Genomic DNA, 26,939 nt, shown 5'->3' with positions numbered 1-26,939 from the left:
AAAACCAGGAACGCATAATGGAAGAGACGACACCAAAGCTTACGGCAATGAATCTGACCAATAAGGTTCTGAGTAATGATGAATTGAGTGTACTCGAATTGGGTTTGTCTTTTTGTCCTGATGTGGGGTTTGATTACGCACAGGCGAGTGTTGATTTATATAAATTCGAAAGAAAATTGAAGTTGTGTGAAATACATGCGGCTAATAAGAAAGCGAACAGAGATACCATGTGGACCAGAAGGAGCAGTAGGCACTGGTTTAGTCATTGAAGATATTCCCACTCTGCACACCCTTCCCACACTTGAGGAAATCACTACTGATTCACTTGACCCCTTCAATCCCTCACATACTACCAAATTATCAGACTTCCTGGGGATTGATGTGGCTACAACAGCCTCTACTGATTTCAGAGCCAAATCCAAACATGTCCCTGTTACAGCCAAAGATAATGTTGACATCTTTAGTGATATAGTAGCGCAGGATTTCCTTAAACTTCTCAAAGAAAGCCCCAGAAGGAGTAACATGAGCAGTGACCAATGGGAGGCAGTCTCCAGATTACAAAAAGATCAGGAGCTGGTTATCAAGCCCTCCGACAAAGGGGGTAACGTGGTGCTTATGACTAGGACCATGTACACCCAAGAAGCATTTCGCCAACTAGGGGACCCCACATGTTACTGTAAGGTCGACAGGAAATACGTTACTGACCTCAAAAACATGTACATTGGCAAATTACAATCATGGCAAGAGAAAGGCTTACTCTCTTGGGGTGAAACACGCTTCCTTAAGAACGACACACCCACCACACACACTCTGTACCTCCTTCCCAAAGTCCACAAAACTCTCAGCAATCCACCTGGCAGACCCATCATGTCTTCCAAAAACAGCTTACTGGAAAACACAAGCAGGTATGTTGATCACTTTCTTTTTCCCTATGTTAAGAACTTCTCATCCTATTTGAGGGACACCACACACTTTTTGCAAAGAATCAAGGGTGTCAACATGACCACGAATCACTGGCTGGTATGCTTAGATGTGGAAGCTTTGTATACAAGCATCAAACATGAGGACGGCATTAAAGCTTGTCAAATTTTTCTCAAACAGCGCAGAGCAGAATATCTTGAACATACTCTAATGTTAATGGAGATGATAACTATATGTCTGAAAGAGACCGTTTTTCTGTTTGAGAGGGAACATTCTAAACAACTCCAAGGGACTTCCATGAGTACCTGCTTCGCCCCCAGCTACGCCAACCTCATGGTGGGCTGGTGGGAGAAGCAGGTGCTCTGGAACGATCAAACCGAACATTGGATATACAATGTCTCTACACGGCTAAGGTACATAGATGATATTTTCTTTGTATGGAAGGGGTCTTAAATTGAACTCAACCAGTTTATTGACTGTCTGAACAACAACAATGTGAATCTCAGATGTATTAGGCATTATAGTCAGAAATCCATCGACTTTTTAGACCTCAAACTCAAAGTGGATGAGGGCAAAATTGACACCAGATTATTTAGAAAGGAAACAGCGGGGAATTATATTCTCCACACTGCCAGCTCTCATCCATCCAACTTTAGGTGGGGGATCCCTTACAGCCAGTTTCTCCAGGCCAAACGGAACTGCAGTTCCACCACCTCCTATGAAACCATGAAACAGGAAATGAATTCTAGATTTAAAGAGAGAGGTTATTCCAGGAAAGCCATCTCCCAAGCAGAGAAGCGAGTAGAAAAGAAGTCCAGAGATGTGATCCTCAGAAAAACACCAGCGGAGAGGTCCCCTCAAACTGAGAACAAAAGTCCAGTGAGGTTTATCACTAAATACTGCAATCAATCACACCAGATACACAGTATCCTAAGAAACAGGTGGGACATACTCAGAAAGGATCCCATCCTCAGAAATGAAATCAATCCCACCCCCTCAGTCACATATATGAGAAGACCATCTCTGAAAGACATGCTCACACATAGTCATCTCCAACGCAAGGAAAACAGTTGGCTCAAGCAAGCGAAAGGATTCCACAAATGTGGGAAGTGTAAGGCTTGTAAGAATAGCAATAACATATCAGAGGTTACCCTGAATAGAACTAAAACCCTCTGGAAAATTCCGAAATTCATCACATGTAGTACGGACTTTGTTGTTTACGCCATTTTATGCCCCTGTAATCTGTGGTATATAGGGTCTACCACATTCCCCATCAAAAAACGTATTTTGGAACATTGGCGTGCCATCACCAATTTAGACCATAGCTACAGCACAGCAAGGCATTTTTCCAGGAAGCATAGTTCAGATTGGACCAAAACTAAATACTTTGGCCTGGGCACAGTCATCCTCATCCCGAGAGGAGGCAATCGCATTGCGGCCCTTTGGAGACTAGAGTCACGTCTGATCCTTCTAGCAGGCACCATGTACCCTGATGGTTTGAATCAAGATGAGGAAATGCATTCACACCTGTAAAACACCATGATGAATGTTACCTTTACTAGCCTTACCGGAAAGTTCACATCCCCCACCCAACCCCCTTCCCCTTTTAGATTGCTCACCTACCTTGAGTGCACATGTTCACTTCTACCCCATAATCAGATGCAATGTTTATGATTGTTAATATACATATGGTAATTGTCATATCTCTGTTATATCCTGTTAATGTATTCCCCTTTTTTCCCCTCAAAGAACTGTTATTTGATTATGTCAGATTTGCAATAACTTCATTGCTAAATCTCTGTATCTTGTTGACTTTACAGAATTTATACTGAAAAATCACCTTGATCTGCACATTGATAATAATTAGTATGAGCACCGGAGTATGACGGACCTTCCATCCAGCTCCTAAGTCACCACCTGGGGCAGTACCCCCCTTATTTTCAACACATCTGACCAAGGTTGAGCTCTAGTCACAAGGAATTTTCCTCTAGACACAAGTGAAATTAGCAACTTTGGCACTAGTCCCGTGATTCTTTTGCTTTCAAACCGACCTAACACCGTGCGTGCATTATTTTCTCACTTAACAGTAACCCCTGAAGTTGACAATTTTTCTTTCCACACAGTTAAATGTTAATGTTATTTTACTGTCATTATTACTGTTAAGTAGTGGAATGAATTTGAAAACAATTTTCGTTTTGTATCAAGACAGCTGCGTCTGTTTTCTTAAAACCGTTTCACTTCTCACCATTGTCACAAATATTTTGATTATGTCTATGTGCACATAGCTTTAAAAACACTTACTATGGAGGCGGTGGTCATGTGACCAAGACCATGGACGTAGTCGAAACGCATTGTCCTTACCTGCTGTACCGTGAATAAACCTGCTACAGCTGACCGAGTGGGCTTGTGTGATTTTTTTGCCGAAAATCGCTTGCTTTTGGAATATATATATATATACAAAAAGAGTTGCCCCAAATGAAGATGCACTCCTGAACAGGCTGAAATGTATTCATACTGGTACACAGCTCTGGTAAGTTACACATGAAATGCAGTAATAAATCCTGACGAGTTTCTGACAACAGTCCTTAATCCTAGGTTGCACGTGAAGCACCGCATCCTTGCAAACTCTAATATACCCCCAAAATGATTAAGTTGACCCCAGGTGGGCTTTTCAAGTGAAGTGCACCATGGGAATATTAGTTCAGTAAAATGTTAAATACAATCCCGACAGTGGGTAGACAGTGCCACACATGAATTCCGTTTTCCATACCCTTCAATGGGTCTGCCCATGTCATCTGCCAGAGTTGCTAAAACTATTCCTGCCACCCCGTCGTTCTGTATCCGGTGCGTTTGCGACCAAGCTTACACCCAGATACCTCTACTCCACAGGACTCCTACTCACACAGATCCCATACATACACCGAATCATATCATGAGAATTGATATTCTCTTACAGTACTCTTAAAGTGTGGAACAACCTCCCACTCCACATAAGAGCACCTTCCCGTCCTCTTGAATTCTGTAAGAAGCTGAAGACCTGGCTTTTCAATTAACCAACCCATCAGTGGCAGGGATAGGGACACATACCTGCTCAGCACCAGATTCCATCACATGTAAGAGTGCAATTTACAAATACACATAACATAACAATGGCAAAGGTGGGGCAAATGTTTTGAAGTAGGAGGGAGGAACAATGCCTAACTTTGGGCAACTTCTTTTTGAAAGGGACCATTAAGTTCTTCCCACAATGTAATGCATAATTCACAATCACGGAAAAGGCAGATTAACATATGCACAACTACGTCATTGGGTTCTACACCCTTTGGTATAAGTGGGAGAAATATGAGACCTCACGGCCTTTGAAAAATATATTATGATATGCCCCAATCCAAGGAATTTATTTCAAATGTATACAAACTTCTGTTTGTTCTTTGTTTTACCAGATCACTTTGGGTAAAAAAGTGTAATATGCATAGGTTATCATTCATAATATGACTAAAATATTACTTCTAAATGGTAAAATTACCATTCACACAGTTTGCATTTTCCCTAGTCCTAATCTCCACTTTTCTTTGGAGTACATAGTCTGGCAAATCCAATTTCTTTATCAATGTTTCCTCTCTGTCAACACTGAAACTGAATAGTTTCTGTACCCTTTATTTCAAGTCACTGCACTAGCTCATGGTATAAATGCAAATTTGCGTCAAGTGTCTCTGCATTGGTTACTGCCCTGCTATCTTGACTTCTCCTTTCTTCTCTAGTCAATTGCTGAACAGTCCTGTTTAGGTATTCTAAAATTGGTTCTATGATCTAGAATGATCTGTCTACCGCTCTTTAGGCTTACCCAAATATGGCCATCTTTCACAATCTTTAAAACATCTTTTCTAGCTCTATCTCCACTTGATCAAACTTCAATTGCATGTGGAACATATTCTGGATACCACTTTTAATAGATTAAATTCCTTATGAAATGTCTACTCAATGCCCTTTTTAAAACAGAGGAACTGGTTTTGAGAAATAACTACCCTCTCGGTCAACAGCGATGCTCTTATCTATTAGAGAGGTCAACTATACAACATTTGATTTAAGTCCTGTTTTCAGACCCTGTGTGACAATTGTTTTTTTATTGAGGGAAAAAATCTATATATTCCTAAAACAAATTTAACTTTGGTCAATTCAATTCTTTCTTCTTCTGTTGAAGTTTAATGAAAATCATTGGGTTTGTATCTTTAGAATTTGAAATGCTAAACTGTGTACAGAATTGGAGGACTCTTCCTTGATTTAAGGCAAAACGCAGAAGCAATGAACATTTCCCAGAACTTTCTATAATGGTACTTCTACCTTCATGAAGGCAACTATCTAACTCGGCCCGAGTAAGCAAAGATGGTAAACAAGGTGATGACATAGTCTATGCACTGTGCTCACTTGTATGTACTAAACACGTGAGGAGACACATGACTATGGTCACCTTTTGTGTCTAGTATTCACTACTAGATGCATAAGATTGCCTATGACATAGACTGACTATACTCCCGAAAGGGGAATGAGAATGATGCTCCTCCAACTTGAAGTGTAAAGGGAGGGACACAGTGATACATGAGATTGTGTGTTGTGGCCCCTGACTAGTGAGTGGGTTCTGGTACAGGGCCACACTGTATCTCTGGAGGGTAAAATAATGAAATGTTATGAAGAAGAGTTTGCTCATTTAATCTCTTCTTTTAACAACATAGTCTGCAGAGGGTTTCATATCAGGATTCTTTCTCCTTGCCTCAGTCCAAGGTAAGATCAATAAATACAGCCTCCCGGGAGTGGTCTGGCACAAATTCTACCCAGAAATCCCACAGTTTCTGTATACACATACTTTTTGTGTTCCGGTAGAAACCTCAATGATGAAGCACAGCATGTATTCAATGAATGGCTGGATTGAATTTTTTGTATCCTGGAAAAGTCACATTCAAGGGGCCACATATCTCTCTCCTAATTGTCCTCACACATTCACATCCACCTTAACAGTCACTTGGCCTAGCCAACCACCACACAATTGCCCAACATATGGGCAGAACTTTGGAAACTTGTTTTCAATAACCGAGAAGAAGCAAGAGGATACATGGAATATCATATCCATAGTATCAACATTCCCTCCACTCAGAATTTGTTTAATCTAATTTTAATATCTCTCTCTCTGTGCTTTTATGTTTCGACCTTGTGGGAAAATACCCCACCCTAAGATTTGCTGATTTTCTCATCCATGCTCATATCTGTTCCAAGTAGACTTCCTCTGTCCTTAATGCTTACTTTCTGAAAAAAATGTGAATATTTGTGTAATCAACTACTACAATGTCTCTGATCAATGAATTGTCTTGTGCTGTAATAACCTACACCTTTCCATTCTTAACTTGTTTACCAACAGATCTGACCAGCAAATTCCCCAGATATTTTTTTGTCTTCATACTATGTTTGCAATTCCCGCACATTGAATCCTGCAACGCTGTTTACCCTCTCTGCTTACCATTGAGATTTGAGATTTTGGACATTTTGAAATTTAGTATGCAATTTACAAAGTTAAATCATCCTTCATGGCGCCTGCACTTTGAAGCAGAATTAAATGATTCTTTATAGTTTAAGGGATAAATCATTTGCATGTCATCAAAGAAAATATCAATACGATCGATGCTAAAGTAGGTTCTTTATGACATTTCTTCTCTCATCTTTGGTCTTTGCATTGTCTGCAAGGGATTCGCTGTTACACAATGGCTGCCATTATTACTATCATTAGTACTACAAAATTGCAATCTGCACAAGTCAATGGATTTTAAAAATATTTTAATAAATAAATGCACATACTTGTTTTCCTGTTATATTTTGCTGCGTAGCAGTGAGGTAATTGTAATCTGTTTTATGCTGACAACCCTGCATATGTTTTTGAGATCCAGAATTACAAGCAGAAACAGTACCACCTTGGGAGTGATTCCGACTTTAGGCCTGGTATCCTTTGCCCTGATGGCATCCTTTGGCCTGACGACATGACAGCATATGTTTGGCTTGCCACACATACACCAAAATTGTATGTCTGACTCACTACATGGTGAAGCAATTCTCAATTAAAGAGAGTCTGTGACTTCCCAGCTAATCAGAGGATGGGGGGGGTGGGGTCTTCAATCTACGTCTCGCAGCAGAAATCAAAAACCTGGCCTTAAGTCTTCTGCATAGCCCTCCTGTGCTCTTCTAACAACGTCCACAGTAATTACTCTCCCTCTAGTACTCACACTGAGGTAATGTTGCGTTATGACCATGCTTTTGAGGTCAAAAGAATTGCCTTTCCTGTTAATCATAGGTTGAAAGAGGTGGAGTTTCCTTTTCCACCTTTCAGAAGCAACCAGGCAGATCCCCAAATTCTCCTTCCAGGACAACAGTTTTAATCATTCTCACAAAATCTCTCACACAGTGGTATCATCCATATCAAGTCAATGTTCCTTTGAAGTGATGGGCCTGGTCTCACCAGCCAATCAGAGGCTGGAGGAGGAGGAACTTCATTTCCTGCTTATTGGCAAGAAATATGGAACACCCCAAAAGTATTATAAATATTGCCCATTGTTATTCTCACACCAGCAATGGTAGTTAGTATCCATGCAGCTTTTCAAATGTACAGATTCTACAATTCTCTTTGATTTACCCAGACTTTTTTTAGACTGCATTTGTAATCGGTCAAAATGTAGTGGTCTCTAGTTCGCCCCTCGCCCAGCGGCAACATATCCTACCATTTGTTCAATTGCACCATTTATGCTCTGGATCTAACATTCCTTCTTCGTTTACTTGATATTATAACTGTATGTGAAGACATGTGCACCAATTAAACCCCATCTGATGCGCATTATGTACACAAGATACTTAAATCAGAGATGAACTAAACCTTGCTTTGTGGGCCTGCCAAACGCTTGTGACTATATTATTGCCTGTTTACTTCCAGCCTTTTAGCCTGGAACACTGTGTACATGGGCATAAACAAATTAACTGGAACAGTTGGCATCTTTTGCAATGACAGTATTACCACTGGCTGCTCTTATTTTAGGAAGAAGACCAGTCGGGATGCGTGTCCGTGGTGATGAACGACCAGGGACACAAGCAGACACGCTGGGCCAGGAGACCGCTCTGCATTTAATCTTTTTTTTACTTTTTGTAAGTGGGTGTTCATTAGTGACCTTTTGTTAGTGAGACCTGTTTCATCATGCTCTGTTTACCAGCTAGTGAAAAAATGTAAGGAACAGAATGTATGATCTGTAGTCGAACCTTGCAAAACAACTCTATTATTAATGTATAATGTACTAAACATTATTGGGGGGATATACCACGTGCTTGAAAAACACACGCCAGTGCAAAGTGGAAAAATCATTTGACTTACACCCACAATATTGCAAGTGAACTTTGAGTATATTGCACGTTATTATTCACGTTACAAAATCTAAAGGGGATAATTTATAGACGCAAGGTCCATCAATTGTGCATTTTCCATGTTATTAATGAAAAGACAAGAACTCATTATGAGGAGGATGCCTAAGACGAGTCATTATGCTTAAACGATTTCCTTCCAACAAAACAGGTTTTAATTATGAGCAAAATGAGATGTGCGGCGGGATCGCATAGAGGGCATTCACCTGATGAGCTCGACGGTCTCCGAGTACATGGTGTACGGGGACTTGGCCTCCAGGGGGTCTCGCTCCATGGCGTGGCCGCACTCGATGAATGAAAGGGCCGCGTCAGCGTAGTTCACAGCCTTGCCAAACTTCTCCATCTGAAACACACAAAGCGCGCCTTCGAGTTACTGAGCTGCGGGGCTAATCCGGGAGCACACCGCGTGCACAAGGCAGAACGGAGTGCAAATGTCAAGTGTATGTGGGTAGATAACGTTCGTACTTATCCCTACGAGAAAATACCAGTTTAACAACGACGTGTCCTTCTTTCCTCTGCCACATAAAATACATTATTTAAAAAGAAAATCCGAATTGACGTAACATTTTAACTACAAGAGCACATCACACGATTTCTTCAAAGCGAAGGGCACACCTGCTTGGAAATATTGTAAACTTTTATTTGGTCATGTATACTAATATGTTTACTGCGGAAGCACATGTTGCAGAGATGAGTTAGTTTTCTCTGACGTGTTTCTCTCCAAATGTCTCTCAAGTGTTTCCAATATCACAGTTTTGGACACAGTATTGTATTTCAAACATCCATCTTACTTTCATTACAGAGGTTCATCGACCGGCAAAGCAGCTGAAAAGACGTGCATCAGGGGTCTTTAATGCACAATAAACAAAGCAAACTTTATGCAGTGATATGATTGTTGATGTAGCATGCTTCCACGGTAGTTTTCGCCACCGTTATTGTCTCACGTTAAGTTGTTATAGCACCGCGGGGCAGATCACAAGGCCCTTGCGCCACTTTTGCGTCATTTTTAAACATGGGAAAAGTGACGCAAAAGTGGCGCAACGGCCATGTAAATAAGCCCCTGCGTATTTACATCACACAAACGTAGCTAGCTAAACAATGCATAGATCTGATTGGCTAATCATAATAACATGGAATTTGATACCCACAAAACTAAATAACATGGTAGACATCTCCTTTCTATAAATATATGTTTACAGCTGTTCAGTTCTAGCTTTTACCATCAAAATGGACACACAACAACTATCACCAGGATAGTGAAAACATTCTTTGTGAAAGTCTAAGAAATGCAGTATTAAAAGGTCAAAGCAACATAACTGTGGCCGGGGCATATTGTCAAGCACGGCGTTAACATTATCGCCGCATCAGCGGCAGAAAACTGCCGCTAAAGCGGCGATAATGGGCTTGATAATATGCCGCAGAGAATTCCAATAGAAGCCCATGTTGACACCAGAACATGGGCTTCTATGGGAATTCTCAAGGGCATATTATCGCCGCTTTAGTGGCAGTTTTCTGCTGCTAAAGCGGAGATAATTTTAACGCCGTTGCTTGATAATATCCCCTAAATGCGGCTTGGCTGGAACGGATTGCATTTTCCTTTAACACAAAGTCATTACGCTTTTAGAGGCAATTTTGAAAAAAGGAGGTGCCTTGGATATGAACATTCCAGAGGTCGGATATATCGCCTACCAAAGGTATGCAATGGCATATTAGTCCATCGACCACTTTAATATAGAAACCAACACAGTTAAATGAGTTTGTGGCATGAAAGATGCCTTCCAAAAGAATCTAGTTACAACCAAGTAGCGAAACTGATGCTTCACTAAGGGTATTCTGAGTTCCCTCTCTCCGCTACTGTAGCTGTGCCTCTCTGTTTTTCCATTAACACATTGTAAATACCCTGTAGGCATTTCTCTAAAAGACATATATGGCACCAGTCAAGTGTTAATAGGAGACCTGAAAGATAATCACACCCCTGGCATAGCAGAAAGAAAAAACAAGAAAAATATAAATGCAGAAATGTTGAAAGAAGAGCGTTTTTATTTTTCTGTATTAATTAAATTAAGCCACACACTTGCAAACAATTTGTTTTACTCTGTTGTATTTTTGTGCTTGAGAAAATCATAAACAATATTAAAGAATAAGACATATAGAAGTGCGCGTGTAAACATAATATCAATAATTGCAAACATATACATATAATAATAAGACTACCATAAATAATTTCTAAAGACATAAAACATTATTGATGCTACTTAGATGAACATGGTCTTATCTTAGTTTTAAAATTGAAATATATGTTATTCCCTCTTCTTAGTATTTAGAAAATGATGTTTCTATAGCGAATATTGAGAAAATACTAAAACACCCAAAATATTAAATGATCTGTACTCATGGTGAAGATGAGCATTTTTAGAAATCTTCTCAATCATAACATGTTAATTAAGTTAGATCAACTGAGTTCGGAGTAGGATCTGTTAAAACAGCTTTGTAAGAGGACATACCTATGTCTAAATTAGCATGGTATCTAAGCCATGATTGACTGGAATTTTTACACAGATTCCAAATCATTGGAAAAGAAACAAACATTTTCTACACAAATGAGGAGAGAGATCTATTACTAAAACAGATCATCTTGCTTCATTATACACCTGTTGAAAGTGGTAGATCACTTTATAATATGCAATATATCACATGCCAATAATATTGCATCCACTACATCAACTTACCACAAAATTGTTAGCATGATAGGATACACAACAACAACCACCAGGCTATTCCTAATTCCACTTATGCCAGCAGCGGTCCGTGGAGGGAGTTCCGTGGGGCGGAAAGGTGGGGCGTGGAGGGGCAGGGTGGGGGGGTACTAATAAACACCGGAACATGGATAATTGGAGGTAAGTAAACAATTAAATAAATAAAACAAATTTCGTAGCGCGCCCTGCCTCACAAAATGCGGTGCAGCGCGCGCTACGAAATTCGTTTTATTTATTTAATTGTTTACTTACCTCGAATTATCCATATTCCGGTGTTTAGTACCCCCACCCTGCCCCTCCCCCACCCCGCCTTTCCGTCCCACGGAACTCCCTCCATGGACCGCTGCTGACTTATGCTCACCTACCAAGGAAGGCATGAGCGGAATTTAGAACAGTGGGTGCGATATTATTGTAGGTTGATATTAAGACTAGATCAAGTGTCAATGAACCTTGTCAAAATGTGTGAATGGTTGAGGACATTAATCATAAATATCATCTGGTTATAGAAGACTGACTGTAGATTTTTCCCACTATCAATGCAGACTTTCTCCTGTTTAGTTCCGCTTCTTTACAGGCCAGTTCAGTAATGGACTTACTCCTATGATAGTACAGTTTCTTGGATCTGTGCTTGATTACCACTTGGAAAACTTTGATGTATAGTTAATTGCAGACTACTTAAAATCACATGTTATATGAAAGGTCAAGCAGCATATGGGAGCACACATTTTTTAAACTAATGTTGTCTGGCCACATATTAATGCCCACTTATAGTGATGAGGAAAATACTATGTGGCCATTGTACCAATACCTGCGATTTAGCTGTTGAAAGTAATTTTTCACTAAACTACCAATCTGATGTCAGGAGGCAGGCATTCATTTCATATCACTACCACCTTGGCCTCACTACACTGTCCACTCTTGCAGTTTACATTACACTAAATAAGCCCATATTGATACCACTTTGTATTTTATTAATAAATGGTAACTATTAACATTATATAATTGTTATTTAATTAATCAAATTTACCCTATGATACACTGTGTAGGAACAGGAATCAATGTAAAGGAATGTCCAATGTTTTGTTATGTAAAATTTAATTTAAATTATTTTTTGTGGCCTAAGTCTGCTGGCCGCAAAATCATGTGTTCTGAAAAACTGTATGGCAATTTCCCATCTGTACTTCACCTACTGGCATAGCTATACGCATGCTAATTCCATCAGACAATAGTAAAGCACCTTTGCTCTGTCAAAAGATTGATAAGTAACCAAAGTATGTCAGCAGTATTAATAAGTGACAGCCTACCATGTGGAGGGTAAATTACAAAACCTGTGGCAATAAATCCTCCACACAGTTTGCACACATTAGTCAATTTAGAAACTGTACGAAAATTCTGGAAGCCCTGCTGCAGAAAAAATAATAATAATATGTAGTGTAATATTAAAATGGATTTTAAATTTGGTAAGGGAAATCAGGACCAAAGTGACACACTAAATGGAATTTGGCCAGAAACATTCAAACCTGTAAATTATATGTGAGCTCCCGATTTTATTTTTTAGACTTTTGAAATATAGAATATTGTGTATCTAATCCATCTGTAGTAAGTTAATGAGATTCATGTTTCCAGCCAAAATCTTTAAATAGCTTCAGAGCTTATTGCTGGAAAGCTTAGCTTCATTCGTACTTCTTATTGGCCTTAGAGAAGACATCTGTCCGACTAACGAGTCATGAGACACACACACAGGACCCAATTACGATGTCGGGCGGACTTTCATCCACCCGACACCATTATGGATTGGAACCACCCGACCATATGGCGGCGGCTCCAACCTCACAATTTGGATGCATCCCCCCTATGGTCAGTCAAAAGCATACATTTTTCAATGGCAGCTTGTGCGGCGGGCGGTAAAGGCCCGCAGCACAAGCTGCCTTTGAAAAATGGACGCTTTTAAACATCCCTGCACCGTGGGGAAGTCACTATGCAGTGCTTGCCGTAGGGTGCAGAGATGTTTAGGGGGCACCATAGAGTACCCCCCAGTCCCCATAGCCGAGAGTTAGGGGGGGAAGGGGCCCTACTAGGGGCCCTCAAAGTCACGTTCTGACAGTCTTTCCATGTCAGAAAGGCCAACATGGAAAGGCTGTCGGAAAGTGACATCATAATCCTGATGGCATAGTCGAGGCTGTCTCCGCCGTCATTATGGGATTGTGATCTTTTTGATGCTCTGACGGGCTCCTTGAGCCCACTGGAACAGCAGTGGACAATCCCTCTGCCCAATGCTTCCACTGCCGCCACATCGTAATGCGGCGAGTGGACTGCAGGGGCAGATGTCGGGCAGACCGCAACCGACAGTCAGTCAGTTTCGGTCCACCCAACATCGTAATTGGTCCCATAATGACCAGCAAAAAGAAGGCCAAAAGTTAGGGGGAGTACCACGTCAAGGATGTCAGGTCCAACACCTATGCATTCTTAACTTCTTAACCCCTTCGCCGCGGCAGGAATTCCGCCGCGGCGCTGGGGGGGTTTGGGGGCAGTTGCGGGTCCGCTGTGCTCGTGATGGAACCACTCCGTCACGAGTCACGGTTGAGCTGTGCTCATGACGGAGTGGTTCCGTCACGTCTCCGCCCTCTGCGCTAATCGCCCGCACAGGCGGGGAATTAGCGCCGCGTGGGCGGAGCGGCCGCCAACAGCCGCAGCATGACGGAACCACTCCGTCATGAGCACAGCGCAACCGTGGCTCATGACGGAGTGGTTCCGTCATGAGCGGGGAAGGGGTTAATAGCACTATTGTGAGGTACTGCCTATAAACATAAGCCCTCACATAATTTCTCTGGGGATTGATTTCCTGTTTGGGCTTAGCTACACAAGGTGAGCAAATGAACATTAGAGAAATTTACCATTGTTGATTGAATAGGGGGGCCTAGCTCAACAGGTCAGTTTGTCACCGCCAACATAACTACACAGAGGCAAAAACACAGTAATGCTTTTCTGCTGGCAATGCTATCCCAACACATCAATAACAAAACACATCATGCATTTGTGATTCGCAAAGCTTTACTATTAATTCCTCACATTATGGTGGAGTCCACCAGCTTCTAAAAGTAAACAATAAACAAAATGAAAAAGACATACCAGTGCATCAGCTTTGTGCTTCAGCTTCTTGGCTTCTTGCATATAATAATCTGCATTGTGAATCCTGAATTTAAAAAAAGTTACATAATTGACCAACGTTCATTTCCATTTAAAAATATTTAAACATTTCAACACATTGCATTTTCCGTGTAGTGTGGCCTCCAGGATACTCACACTTTTCTGGGAGATGCCGCTCTGCCCAGCGCCGTTCTATTTTTGTGGTGCGGCCAATATTAGTCATATTTTAAGTGACCCTCTATCAAATTGTGCACGGGGCCCTACTTAACATCACGCCAATTGTGTGAGAGTAAATTATAGTGCTGTCTTGTTAAGCCTCCCCTGCTCTGTTACATTCCACAATTACTGTATTCCTCACCGTTAGCATTAAAAAATCCTACATTCCCAAAATGTGTGCTGGTCTAAATTAGCTAGCTGTGAGGAAATTCCCTGTAAATTGTTGCTTAGGTTCCAATCCCCAGACTAAGTGCTGGTTCAAAATACTTTAAAAAATAAGTTACTTTATTCGGGAAGACGAAGGTAAGTCCAGTGCCCAGCTGTCGCGTTAAATATTCCTCTTTCAATCAAGTAAATGTCAGCCATGCCATTGAGTGCATTTTCCACACACTGAAATCTTCTATTTCGTTACATTTATAACAGAGGAGGTAAAACAGGCACAGGTGTAAGGCAGCAAGCCACAGCCACCCACCACCCTCTCTGAAAGCGATGCTCAGATTATTTCTGCTTTGCTGTGATCCTGGGACTCTTAATGGCCCACGAATTACCATCTCCAAACTTTAGAACCCAAACTTCGTATGGATTTGGAAGTCTATGCAAACAGAGACTACTTTAAAAAATGATGCTACTTAACACCTATGGTGGACTAGTTTGTCCAGGCCTCACCTGGATCGTGAGGGAATTATTCACATTAGGGAAGACTGACTCTCCTCACGAGTGGGGCTCCACTGACATATGGACTGCCGAGTGCTTTGAGGTCTTGACATGAATCTTATGACAGCTGTCTGTCTACATGACGCTGTTTCTGCTCTCTGGAGTATTCTTCTGCCCCAGGACATTTGAATTGTGGATTTTCTGACACAAAACATTCGCTGTTGGCGGGCTGCCTTACCGCGCTCTAGACTCATAAACCTATCTATAAAAAAAAATCAAAATTGGGATGAAAATTCTTAGTTCTGGAATAGATATGTGATGACACTGGTTAGAATATGATTTGAAAAGGAAATATTACGCGCACGAGACTGGATATAGTAGTATTCGAAATGCTTTGAGACCATGTACTGCACTAGATACATACATTTCGTCAAATGATATTTTTGGCCTTGTTGACTCTGAATTTCCATTTTCCAGCTTGGTCCTTCCTTGCCAAGTTTCCATTTCTGGATGCTTGTTGTCAAGAAAACTGTTCGATGGCCTACTTCGAGAATCTTCATCCTATAAAAAATATAATTTTGTCATACTTTATAAAACTTGAGTGATGTAAAACGATATATATGCATGCGCACTACGTGCAAAAGTTTTTTATTTTAATGTATCTGCTTAAGCAGGTGTAATTTTTAATTCCTGTATTGCTTTTTTAACTACCTCCCAGGTCTTCTGTGTTCTACTAGCGCCGGGACACCTCCTCGCGAGGTAGCTGTCGCGCTTTATAAAACCCAGTATTATTATTATTATTATTATTAATTACTACTATGCGGCAATACAGAAAAGAAATGTTGAAATCATTATTGCCAAGCATGTGGTCGAACGCACATAAACATATATATTCAGTCTTCAGAAAAACAAGTTTATCACATCTTGAAAACAAAGGTTGCATTAAATGGGTTTTGAGGCAAAGAGTAAAAATAAAACTAAAGAGATTCAAATGCAGCACCTGCAAGGTGATAATGACGTATTTCCCTACATCTAGACAAGACAAGAGGTCCAACTACAAGAAAGCCTTTGGGCGAAAACCTAGATTGTCCACTGAGAAGTATTTGCAAATTATTAGGGTCATCCTTAAGAAATGACAGGAGTCTTGAGGGAAGTGGCTGCACATTACACTCACAGGGTCAAACTTATAATGAGCTGCATTTTTCTCACTCTCAAATTTCCTATCCGACCCCTTCCCACTGGGTTGCCAGGTTCTCAAGCAGTGACTTTTTCCAGAGCTACAGTAACGCAGAGTTAATATTCAATGCAAACATATTTAAGAAGGTTTGTAAATGTAACTGATGGGAATGCTGATATCACTGTACCAAAGAAGTGTCTTCCCTGTGCAAGGTTAGCAGACGTGTGGGTCATCCCTCAATCAATATTAGGGCTCTAACTAAAAAAGTACACCAGTTTTAGAAAATGTGGATCTTGACGGATATTAAACTTAAATTATTAAGTGGATGGAAAAATCATGCACAAATGTTTTGGCTGAGCTACATTAGCATTTGGTTGCTATTCAATGACCAAACTCTAGAAAGTATGACTGGGATTACTGGTTGTAGTTACAAAGCACAGATCACCATTCAGAATGTTTATGAGGATATTGTTACTGAGAAAGGAAGCCAGGTACCCAGGTGGAAAAAGTTCAGGAGAGGAAGAGATATCTGTAGCGCAGAAGTCAATGGACATGAAATTACCCGCTCTAATACTAATCATCTCTAGACTGAACACAATTCTCAGTTAAAATGACATATGTGGGTGTCTGAGTTGCAGCCCAACTCATGTGGTTGTATCTATAAGGAACAAAAGGTACATGCCAGCTGAAAACTTTTGGTATTTAAATTGAAATGTAAGAACAATCATCTGTACAGGGAACCCAAATAAGCTTAATGTGGGGCCTCTAGAACATTGTATATTAGACTTCAAACATAAACGTTTTAATCTAATCAGCTTTGGCAAACTAGGTATCATGACTAGTTGCTAACTCATTGTGCTGGCCTATATGGCTCACAAAAAAATTGAATTTATAAGGTCCTTCCTCAATAAAAAAGGGAAAAATCAAGAGATCTTACTAAAGATTCTATAGTACCAGTTGTGGGGATATCTTAAAAAGGGGTAATGATGGATGTTGTCATATCCCTCTCTGGACCTGTTGGACCTGGCCCTTTTTGCAGTGTTATCCCCAAACCTTTTGCCTTCTTCCTCCTGTTTTGTCTGAACCATTTTTGTTGACTCTAGAACTCTGGACACATTACCACTGCTAATGAATGCCAAAGTGCATATGGTCTCTATTTAAAATGTGATTATGCTTGGTTATCCATGATTGACATATTTCATTTACTGGTAAGCCCCAAGTAAAGTGAGCTGCGTGCCCAGGGCCTGTATATCAAATGCTATTAGTGGGCCAGCAACGCTGATTGTGCCACCCACACGAGTAGCCCTGTAAACGTGTCTCAGTCCTGCCTTTGCAGTGTCTGAAAATGCAGTTTCAAACTGCCATGTCGACCTGACAAGTGTACCCACATGCCAGGCCCAAACCTTCCCATTTGCTACATGTAAAGAATCCCAAAGGGAGGCCCAAGGTATCTCCCTGGACATGGTGCATTTTTTGTGAAAGGTAGGACATGTACTGTGTGTTTTACATGTCCTAATAGTGAAATACTGCTAAATTAGTATTTTTATATTGCAAGGACTATCTCTCAAATAGGTTATAATTGGAGCTGCCTTATAACATCTTACATGTTTAACTTTCAATTTGGAAGAGATCGAGGTTTGGAGTTTGGGTTCCCTGAACTCAGAATTTAAAAACACATCTTTCTGTGAAGGTGGTTTTTAAATTGTGTGTTTAAAAATGCCACTTTTATCCTGTGCCTCTGCATGCCTTTGGAATTCACATCTGATTTAGACTGAAAGTTGGGCTGTTTGTGCATTCACTCTAGACAGTCACACAAAGGGAGCTGAGGTGTGTCCAGCCTGTCATGATTTCCCACCACCAGGCTGATGGGCCTTCCTGAGCTAGAGTGGTGGGAGGAGTTGTCACTGACACCTGTATAGGGCTGTGTCTGTCCTCTCACAATGCTGCCTCCATCCCCCTGTAGTGTGTCTGGAGCCAGGACAGGGGAAGGAAGGATCTGTGCACTACAAAGACTATCCTTTGAGGTATGCCTACTTCAAAAACCAAAAAAGTATAATTATTGGACCTATAACGCCACATCTTTGGAACTCTTCTGGATCAAGAGGAGACTCTGTCATGAAGAAGAGCTGGGGAGCTATCAGGAGCAGTGTTGCCCCTTTGCTGTGCTGCTTTGCTGGGTTGGCCTGCAGTTGCTGCTTCTATCTTGGAGAGGAAAAGGACTGGATTTTGATTAGTATCCTGCTTGAGAAGATTCTGCAAGGGCTTGTGTGTGCTTGCCTCCTGTTGAGAAGCCTCAGGGCCATCAAAGACGTTACCTGCAGCTCCTGGACTCCTCTGTTGTGAGTTCTGACCTGCCAAGTGGTACCAACTTCTGGCATTTCTGAAACCTAGGGTTGTAGGGGAATCCATCATAGTGGGGCTTGCATGGATCCCAGCACATTGTCTTACAAGGGACTGTGGAGTCCCTGCACATATAAAGATAGACTGTAAACTACCTATGTGAATAGCAAACAATCATAAACTTATCCAAAAGTTCAAGTTTACCTTTGGGAATCAGGCCCTGCATATCTCTGCATACAGAAGAGTCATTGAGGCAAAAAGATACAAGTGAAAACTTTTTTTTCATTTATTTTTAATTGTCCATTCTTATTTTCATTGGTGTTTGATTTCAGCAATTAGTTTCTTTGGGAAAACCTTGTGTGATCTATCTATATGACTCCTGGTTAATTTCAGAATGTTTGCTACACTTTAAAAACTCATTTCTTTAGGGTTTACCTATAGATTTCACACCTGTTTCCACCACAATCTTAATATATGCGGAAATCAATACCACTTAGAAAATTGCAAGAACTGTGATAAGAATGATTATTTGTTACAACTCTCCCTATTTCTCAAAGCTTGATGAAGGATGGCATTAGCAAAGTAAAGAAAAGCAAACAAGGTCTAGAGCCATTCTTTAAAAAGCATATACCCTTATATACAGCACATCCCCCCCAAAAAAACAATCTTACATTTTAGCTTTTTTTTCCATTCCTTCTGTGGTAATCCACAATCCCTGGCCACCTTTTGAATCTCCAACATTTGGGGAAAAGAATGCACAATTGTCCTTGATACCTTTTGTGGGAAGAGAAAGCTATAACAGCTTAATCAGAAACAGCCCCAAACTTCCAAAAAAGGGCTCATCAATAGAGGGAAGAGTCTTAGCAGTCAAATGGTGAAATTTGCTAATCGAGCGCCCTGCTTCCATTGACTGACTTGCTGTCATTAGCTAGGTGTGTTCTAGTCTGCTCACTTCACTTATTTACAGTATTTAATAACTGCAGTCCTATTTGGTGTTAAACGAGATCAGGAATTGTTTGAGTTGCCCACAATGTTTCTGGTGGTGGCCCACTAATACATTTCATTGAGCCCCTTAGCCCTGTTAATTTTTTTAATGCAACGCTATAATGTAGTTCTGAGTATTGTCATAGCTGTATAGTTCAATGTGTGAAAATGCATAGCTATTATCTATGATAAAATATTGATCCAAACTGCAGAATCTTTGACCAAGGTATTCTTTTCTCCTCGTCAGTCGATAAACCGTACGTTTTCAAAATAAAAGGTTCACATTGTTTTATTAAAATGTTGAGGAAAACAGAATAGGTGCTCACATTGATTCCTTTGGGGCTAGGTGCATTGCTCTCATTTTTCCAATGTTTTGAAGAGGATACACTGCTGCACTGCAAAGATGTGGTACTGCTGTCCTCCTGAATGAGGGAGCTGTTAACGCTTGAGTGCCTTCTGCGGACTGGTTCATCCATGAGTGGCGACAATGGAGGGGGAAACAGCTTCTCTTCTCTTTTTTTAGTTATCCTTTTACTGGAATTTCTATGGGAAATAAAGAGCACCACATATTGAAAGGCAGGTGTGTTTTCTCATTCATCATGTCATACAGCTGTGCATATTATCAAAGACTGATAGAAAATGATTTAGGAACTTTTCAACCAAGACAAGTGATATACAAAAACCTTTATGGAAATGGTCAATTGTAAAATAACTGGCTTGGAGAACCATTTGGAGTCCTTAATTCCAGCTGCTGTATCTTCCCACACACTTTCCAGTCATCTCATAATGAGAGCTAAAATGTCTGCATAATCTGTATGTTCATCCATTTTTGAAGAGGGTTACAGAAGACAAGGCTGTATAATTTCTGTAACTACTAATGTTGTTTTCATCTGAGAAAGATATGCTGCGTGCATGAGTCTCGCACTTACATAAATGAGAAAGCAAAAGGTTTACTAAAACAATGCACCTCACCTTTTTCCAGGGCATAAGAGTGTCTGTCAGGCTGAGCAAACATCAGCCTGACAGAGACTCTGCTTGTTCAGGTCAGGCAACCAGGAGCTAGACATGCGCTAAAGGCGCATGCTCCTGGCTGACTATATTGACCTTTGCCAGGCTGAGGATTTCACAGCCCTTTGGGCATTACCACCTCAGCCTGATAAAATTGACTCAAGTCCCTCCCCCTTGTGCCGAGGGAGTGTGTCATCCATTTCCTTGGACCTGGGTGCTTCAGTTTTAAGCCCTGAAGTACCCAGGGCTGAGTGTCAATCAGCGACACCTTGTTGCAGAGCGGGGAGGGGTCAGCAAATCTCACTGAACCCATCCTACTCTGTGATGAGTGAGGGAGGGCACCAGTCCCAACCCTCTTGGGACCACTGAGGCTTTCCTCTCCCAGAGCTGCACGACACGTAAGTTTTATCTTTTTGAATGTTTTGTGCGTGTATACGTGCATGTATTAATGTATGCATTTGTTGTGAGTGAGTGTTGTGAATGGGTGTGTGTGTGTGGATGCTTATTTGTGAATGCATGGGTGTAAGTGAGTGACTTGCCGGCCCCCTTCCCTGTAAAAATAGCCGGTCACCACTGACAATACAAATGCCATGCACTACCACCTGGTATACTTGAGCAATAACCTGTATTCATAAAATGGTTTTATTTGGAAGCTTCTTTCACAATTTGCTGTATACAAATTATTTCTGTTGTGTCTGGACAAGTAATTCCTTATTAGATTATTCCCACAGAATATCTAAAAACAAAGCTCATTTATTCATCCAGCGTACAGCTCCCATCTAGAAAATGTAAACAGCACTGTGGATAAAATATTCTGAACTGGGTTTTAGTCCATCAACTCCAGAAACCAGTTAATCTTACTCTGTGCAGGGAATTGTTTCATGTACAGTAGTTAACAACGCTGTTACTTAGCTTTGGGCTGTTAAAGCTCCAATGTGCGGCATTTGATTGAAGTGGTCGCTAGTTCAAAACTAATTTATTGCAATAATTATTTGATCTTAATAGTTTAATTTCGCAACATGAATTGGCTAATTGTAATTTAGTGCGGCATTTTAATCAGTGGTGCAGTCAGAATGAAGTACGAAATGCAGGAATAATGTATGTCCTTAAAGCAGAATGTATGAGTGACTGCAAAAAGCAGCCGGTCATATCAATCAAAAAGCAAAACGCATAGCAGACGTCTGAACTAGTGCAGATCTAAACACACATATTCAAATGCCATCTGGGGCTTCATTTAATATTTGAGAGACTAGGAGTCCCCCATACATTGGCAGGACTCCCCAACCTCTGAAACTCGTGGTTCAATGGCTTCATTTAGAGGTGTGCAAAGTACCATGTTCCCGGAAGCAGGTCCTGGCTGGGCTCCACAATCAGAAAGCTTTTACTCACAGGACTAGCCAAAACAGAGCCTTAGGTCAATGTAAATGGGATGGCACATTCTGTTTAGGGGTATACTTACCATTCTTGTTTGGGATTGCTAGAAAAGCCTTGAAGAACTAAGCCAGAAACAACACAAATGACCCATGTGTTCTGGGAGACAACTCTCACTGCACCAGAGCCAAATTGAGGTTGTTCTTCAGTTTTTGTGAATGTACGAGTGCCTTCACTCTCTGTGCACTCCACCTTTGCTCACTGTTCACTGTGTGTTACCTATTGTATTTCCTTGTATATACCCAGTAGGGTTCTGAACATTTTTATTATATGAGTAAAGTCTCATGCAGATGCCAATATTGGCCTACCTGTAGTTTACAAGTTAAATGTATTTCCGACTGCAAAGCCCTGTCATTGCTTTTCCATGAAAACTAGCAATATTAGAGCAGGAGTGCCAGATGGGGATGAAACTGGGTATGCTGATTAATTGCAAGTTTACTTTAAAATAGCTCATCGTATGTCTTGATGGAGTTTGGTGCTTTTAAAAAAAATGTTTTAAATAATTTAAAGCGGTTTGGAAGTCTGTTTGTTCAATTAATTTCCATTTCCATATAAAAAGGGAAAGTAAATAACAAACGTATGCCATGCAATCCTGTTACAGTACACCTGGGAGGGGAAACAGCATTGATTAGCAGTCTTAAGCAAGTATGGGGGAGACCTAATGAGATACATCAAGGTCTGCAATCAGAGTGCAGTCAAATGTGCTGCAATTGTGTACTATGAAGCCTGGTTAACAGGGGTATAACATGGCAAATTGAGTGGCTCATAGGGGAAGAGAGATGGGAATATAGGGAAAGCTACATTGAAGAGGAAGAAAGACAGAAAGGCAAGGGGAGGACGGTGGGGAAGGGAGGCTATACTGGGTTGGACTCCCTTTTAATGCTAGGGTACCATCATTCAGGTGTATATGCCCAACTAGAGGGGAGAGAGACCTTTATTAATTCTTAGAGTAGGGTAAGACCTTGGGGCAAATTCAGGGTGGTTTGTTTTCTTGTAGGTAATTATCTAGGGCCTCCCACAGACATCTGGGTCCGTGGGGGTGTGCATTTTAGGAGTATAGTGTATTGTCTGCTCCCTTGGATCGAGCATAGTAGGTTCCACCATTTGTCGAAGGAGCTTGGGGATGTCATTTTAAAGTCTGCAAGTATAGTTTTAGTCCCCAAAGAGATGAAGAGACCCACTAGTAGTGCAGAATTTCCAGTAATTTCAGAGGAAAGGGAATTTGTGTGGCTGCCCAGTGCTGCCGTTAAGAAGTCAATTTCTATTGTTGACCCTGAGATTGTCTGTATCAGTGACTGTATTCTTGACCAATTCGGGTGAGACATTTTACATGTAACAAACGTGTTGTACGTTACCTGTGACATCCTTGCATCTCCAGTATAAGTCTGAATCTCTAAGCCCCAGGTTATGCATTCTGGAGGTATGAAAGTATTGATGTTAAAGCCCAGATGCAGGAAAATGTATAAACTATGGGTAGTCATTAAGGTATTTGCAAGATCTAGGGGAAATTAGTGACAAACAATATTTACGACTTTGCACACCATTACTTGTTAACCTGATATGAGGTGTAGTTCTTGATGCCAACATGTATGACTAAGACGGAATCTGTTGAGAGGGGAATTCATGTTCGTGCCATTTGTTATCCTTCATGTTTTTTTTTTACTTTTGCAGCCCAAAGTTTTAATTTGCTACATATAAATTGAGACAGAAAACAATTTATATCATCCACGTTGCAGAAGTCTTTGAGAGAATTGTGGTTCTATTTTAGACGTAGAATGTCCAGGCTAATGCAGCTAAAATATTCTGTGTAAAGGCCAAACAGAAATACACTTGACCCAAGATGGCAATGCAAGCAGTATTCAGTTATTTGGTCCAGTTGCCACCAATCGAAAGCTACACTGGTTCCAAAGACATCCCAGTAGCTTTGTATGAAATAATAAATGTTGAAACAAGCATTCTATTTTTGCAAACCCACAGAAATGGTTGAAGTTTGCACAAAACTGCTATGGCAGCAGAGGCTATTCTAGACTGAATGAGTGAGCACAATCAAGATGGTGATCAGGTGTATGTATGTAGCTGGGCCGTGTGAGCTAAGTATCCTAAAGATGCCTCTATACTGAAGTGAATGGCTATGACTTCATTTAGCCTGAGTTTATCCCCTCCCTGAAATGATCAATATTGTGAGCATCAGTGATTCTAGCAGTGGGGATAATGACTACCGTTCATGAGTTGCGGTGTGAGGGTATCATCCGAAATGGGAAATTACTGGGGGAATCAGTAACTCTGCACTACCTCAGAGGACTGTAGATCTCTTAATCCTGATGAACCAGTACCTTCTGTTACTGGACCCATTGGAATTAGCACAGGCCCGGTAATGAGGCCCATACTGCTAATACTGGTGGTTAGCATTAAAGGGTTAGACTGTTGATAAGCATTGTCAATTTTGGTCTGCAGATGTTTCCACTTTTTGAACAGCTGACTATCCCTCTGCTTCTGAATTTTATTGTAGTTTTCTTATCACCTTTTTATAACACTGTTCCCCTGCAGGTTTTTGAATGATAGTCATCATTCCCCCTCTGCCTCCATTGAATGGGCAGTTGTTTGAATAGTTTTAGGGAAGCGTAAGGCTGCATTTGTGAAGTGTGAAGGGATACACAATGATCGCTTACAATAATCAGGCAACCAAATGGCATTACGATAAACTACTATACCCAAATAGAACGGCATTCCAACTTCTTGAAGTCAGATTGATTGACATTTACACAACTTACTCTTTATTGCAGGATAATCTGTGATTAGGTATTGGAGAAATGCAAGGTGGTAATAGGCGCAATGTTGAGGTGTCTTCCAGACACAGCTTCTTGTTATCAGCAGGAGTGTCAGAGATGTCAGACTGTTTTAACAGATAAAACAGAAAACAGACACAAATTAGTATTTGTATATCATGCACTATCTCCTATGCATTTAGTAGGTGTTATCAATACCAATGACTAGTATTGTTAATTCACAATATCAAACACATTTCTAGTTTTTAATACATTACCTTTAGCTTGAATTTTACCATGAAAATGATCAGTTGAAAATATGCACACGTTGGCTATAGTTTCCAACAGGGCCGGACTGGGATCCAAAGCCGGCCCTGGCAAAGTGCTCGGCTGCCCCCCCCCCCCCCCGGGGTGCAGGGGAAGTGCAGCCGAGCAGTTTGCAAGGGCCGGTTTCGGCTGATTTTGTTACAGGGAGCCGATATAGCTGACCCCCGGTAACAAAAACGGCCCCCCAGGGGCCCAAAACCGGCCCCCATCCTAGCAGCCCACCGGCGAAATGCCCATTGGCCAGTACGGCCCTGGTTTCCAACTCCGAAAAACTAAAGATTGTGCCTGCATTCCTACTGTAAATATTAAATAAAACTCATCACCAACAGCTATAGATTGGACAGCTAATATAAATGTAAATGATATGTGTTTAGTTACCATGACGTCAATTTTAGAAACTACCAGTCTCAAGGCATAAGTATGTATTTCTAGAATCTAACAGCCACACTAGGACTATTTAGCCAGGCAGAATGCATAGAAAGTACCTAGTTAGAGGTCACACACCTTGAGTTACATATGCTGTTGTAGTACTTCCAAATCCAAGCAAGAGATGTGAACTCAGTGTGGCAGAAATGAGTATGTAAATTAGTACTTCTGTAATACTACTTCACGCACTCATAAATGCCTTTTTGAATTAATTCCTATTTCTGCACAACACACATTTCTATGCAGTATTCCTCAAACTATTACAGCACAATAGAGTGATGTGTTTAGACTAAATGGCTACATTACAATATGGATTCCAGTAAGACCTTCACTTGGTCTTAGTGCTAGAAAAGGAAGATCAGAAAATATTCTGCGATTGTGCGTGTGACAGGAGATGAGGAACTTGAAAAAATGCACATATCAACACTTTTTTCCCTGACTCTTCTATTTAAAATTTTCTTACATCCATAGGCCAAGTCGGACTTTAATGTGGTGTGCGGCATTCCAATCACTAATTGACTCCAATATACTTCCCCTTCTTGCTCAGACACAGAAAGTTGCCCGTACACTAGAGACTATTAATAATTAGCTAAAAAAATATTAGAGATCATTTAATTCACCAGACCCCTAATCATTCCCTGTAAGCTATGCCTTCCATTACTAGCTCCAGGTACTTAATTATCACCTTTCTTATATCCCCTCAATGATTTGATGTGGCCTTGGGATGCAAGCAAATAACATAACACAACATAACATAATATTATATAACTACAAATATTATATTTGTGTTAGCTAATTCTTGGAGAATACATGCATAGTCATACAAACACACAGTGGCTTCTTCCATTAGTCTGTGGTAGTGTCATTCACATTTTGCTTCCACTTACCACATCCTAAAGCATGAAGCAATGGTAGGCCCACTTTAATCACTAGTTCCCTTCTATGTGAGTATTGGCACAAGGTAGCCATCCATACAGAAAATAGCGCACTTAAATGGCAAGGGCATCGTAGGACAATTGTTTATTTATTTAAATATTTGTTACATATTTTCTTTTACAAGGGCCTAGCAGCTGCCGGAAAATTGTGACTGAGTCACTTGCATGTCTTGATATGCACATATATTCATTTTCCAAAATACATCAGATATCATGCACATTTTAAAATAAAATTGTATAAAAATATTCAGAAGTGGCTATCTATGGGTGTGCATGTGTGCATGTATCTGAATGCATGGGCGAGCTACTATTTTGTTGGAGTGTACCATTATAATTTCAAGATGACACCTGGCTGTGCAGCCATATTTTAATGTTTTTTGTGAGGAACAAAAAACACCATTCCCTG

At 40.7% G+C, this 26,939-nt stretch overlaps 1 protein-coding gene across 2 annotated transcripts in view; it reads right to left on the bottom strand.

The window, feature by feature from the left end:
- Nucleotides 1-26,939, bottom strand: part of AFF2 (ALF transcription elongation factor 2) — an 855,266-nt gene that overhangs the window by 37,036 nt on the left and 791,291 nt on the right. For both annotated transcript variants that reach the window (XM_085608002.1, XM_085608001.1), the window contains exons 12-16: nt 24,852-24,973; nt 19,968-20,184; nt 15,565-15,701; nt 14,253-14,316; nt 8,574-8,710 (exon numbers count right to left, since the gene is read on the bottom strand). In XM_085608002.1, coding sequence (XP_085464128.1) covers nt 8,574-8,710; nt 14,253-14,316; nt 15,565-15,701; nt 19,968-20,184; nt 24,852-24,973 — 677 coding nt within the window. The remainder of the gene's footprint in view (nt 1-8,573; nt 8,711-14,252; nt 14,317-15,564; nt 15,702-19,967; nt 20,185-24,851; nt 24,974-26,939) is intronic.

The sequence above is a fragment of the Triturus cristatus genome, chromosome 5_2 (genome assembly GCF_964204655.1).
Source record: "Triturus cristatus chromosome 5_2, aTriCri1.1, whole genome shotgun sequence".
Classification (NCBI taxonomy): Eukaryota; Metazoa; Chordata; class Amphibia; order Caudata; family Salamandridae; genus Triturus; species Triturus cristatus.
This window is presented reverse-complemented; position numbering and strand designations above follow the sequence as displayed.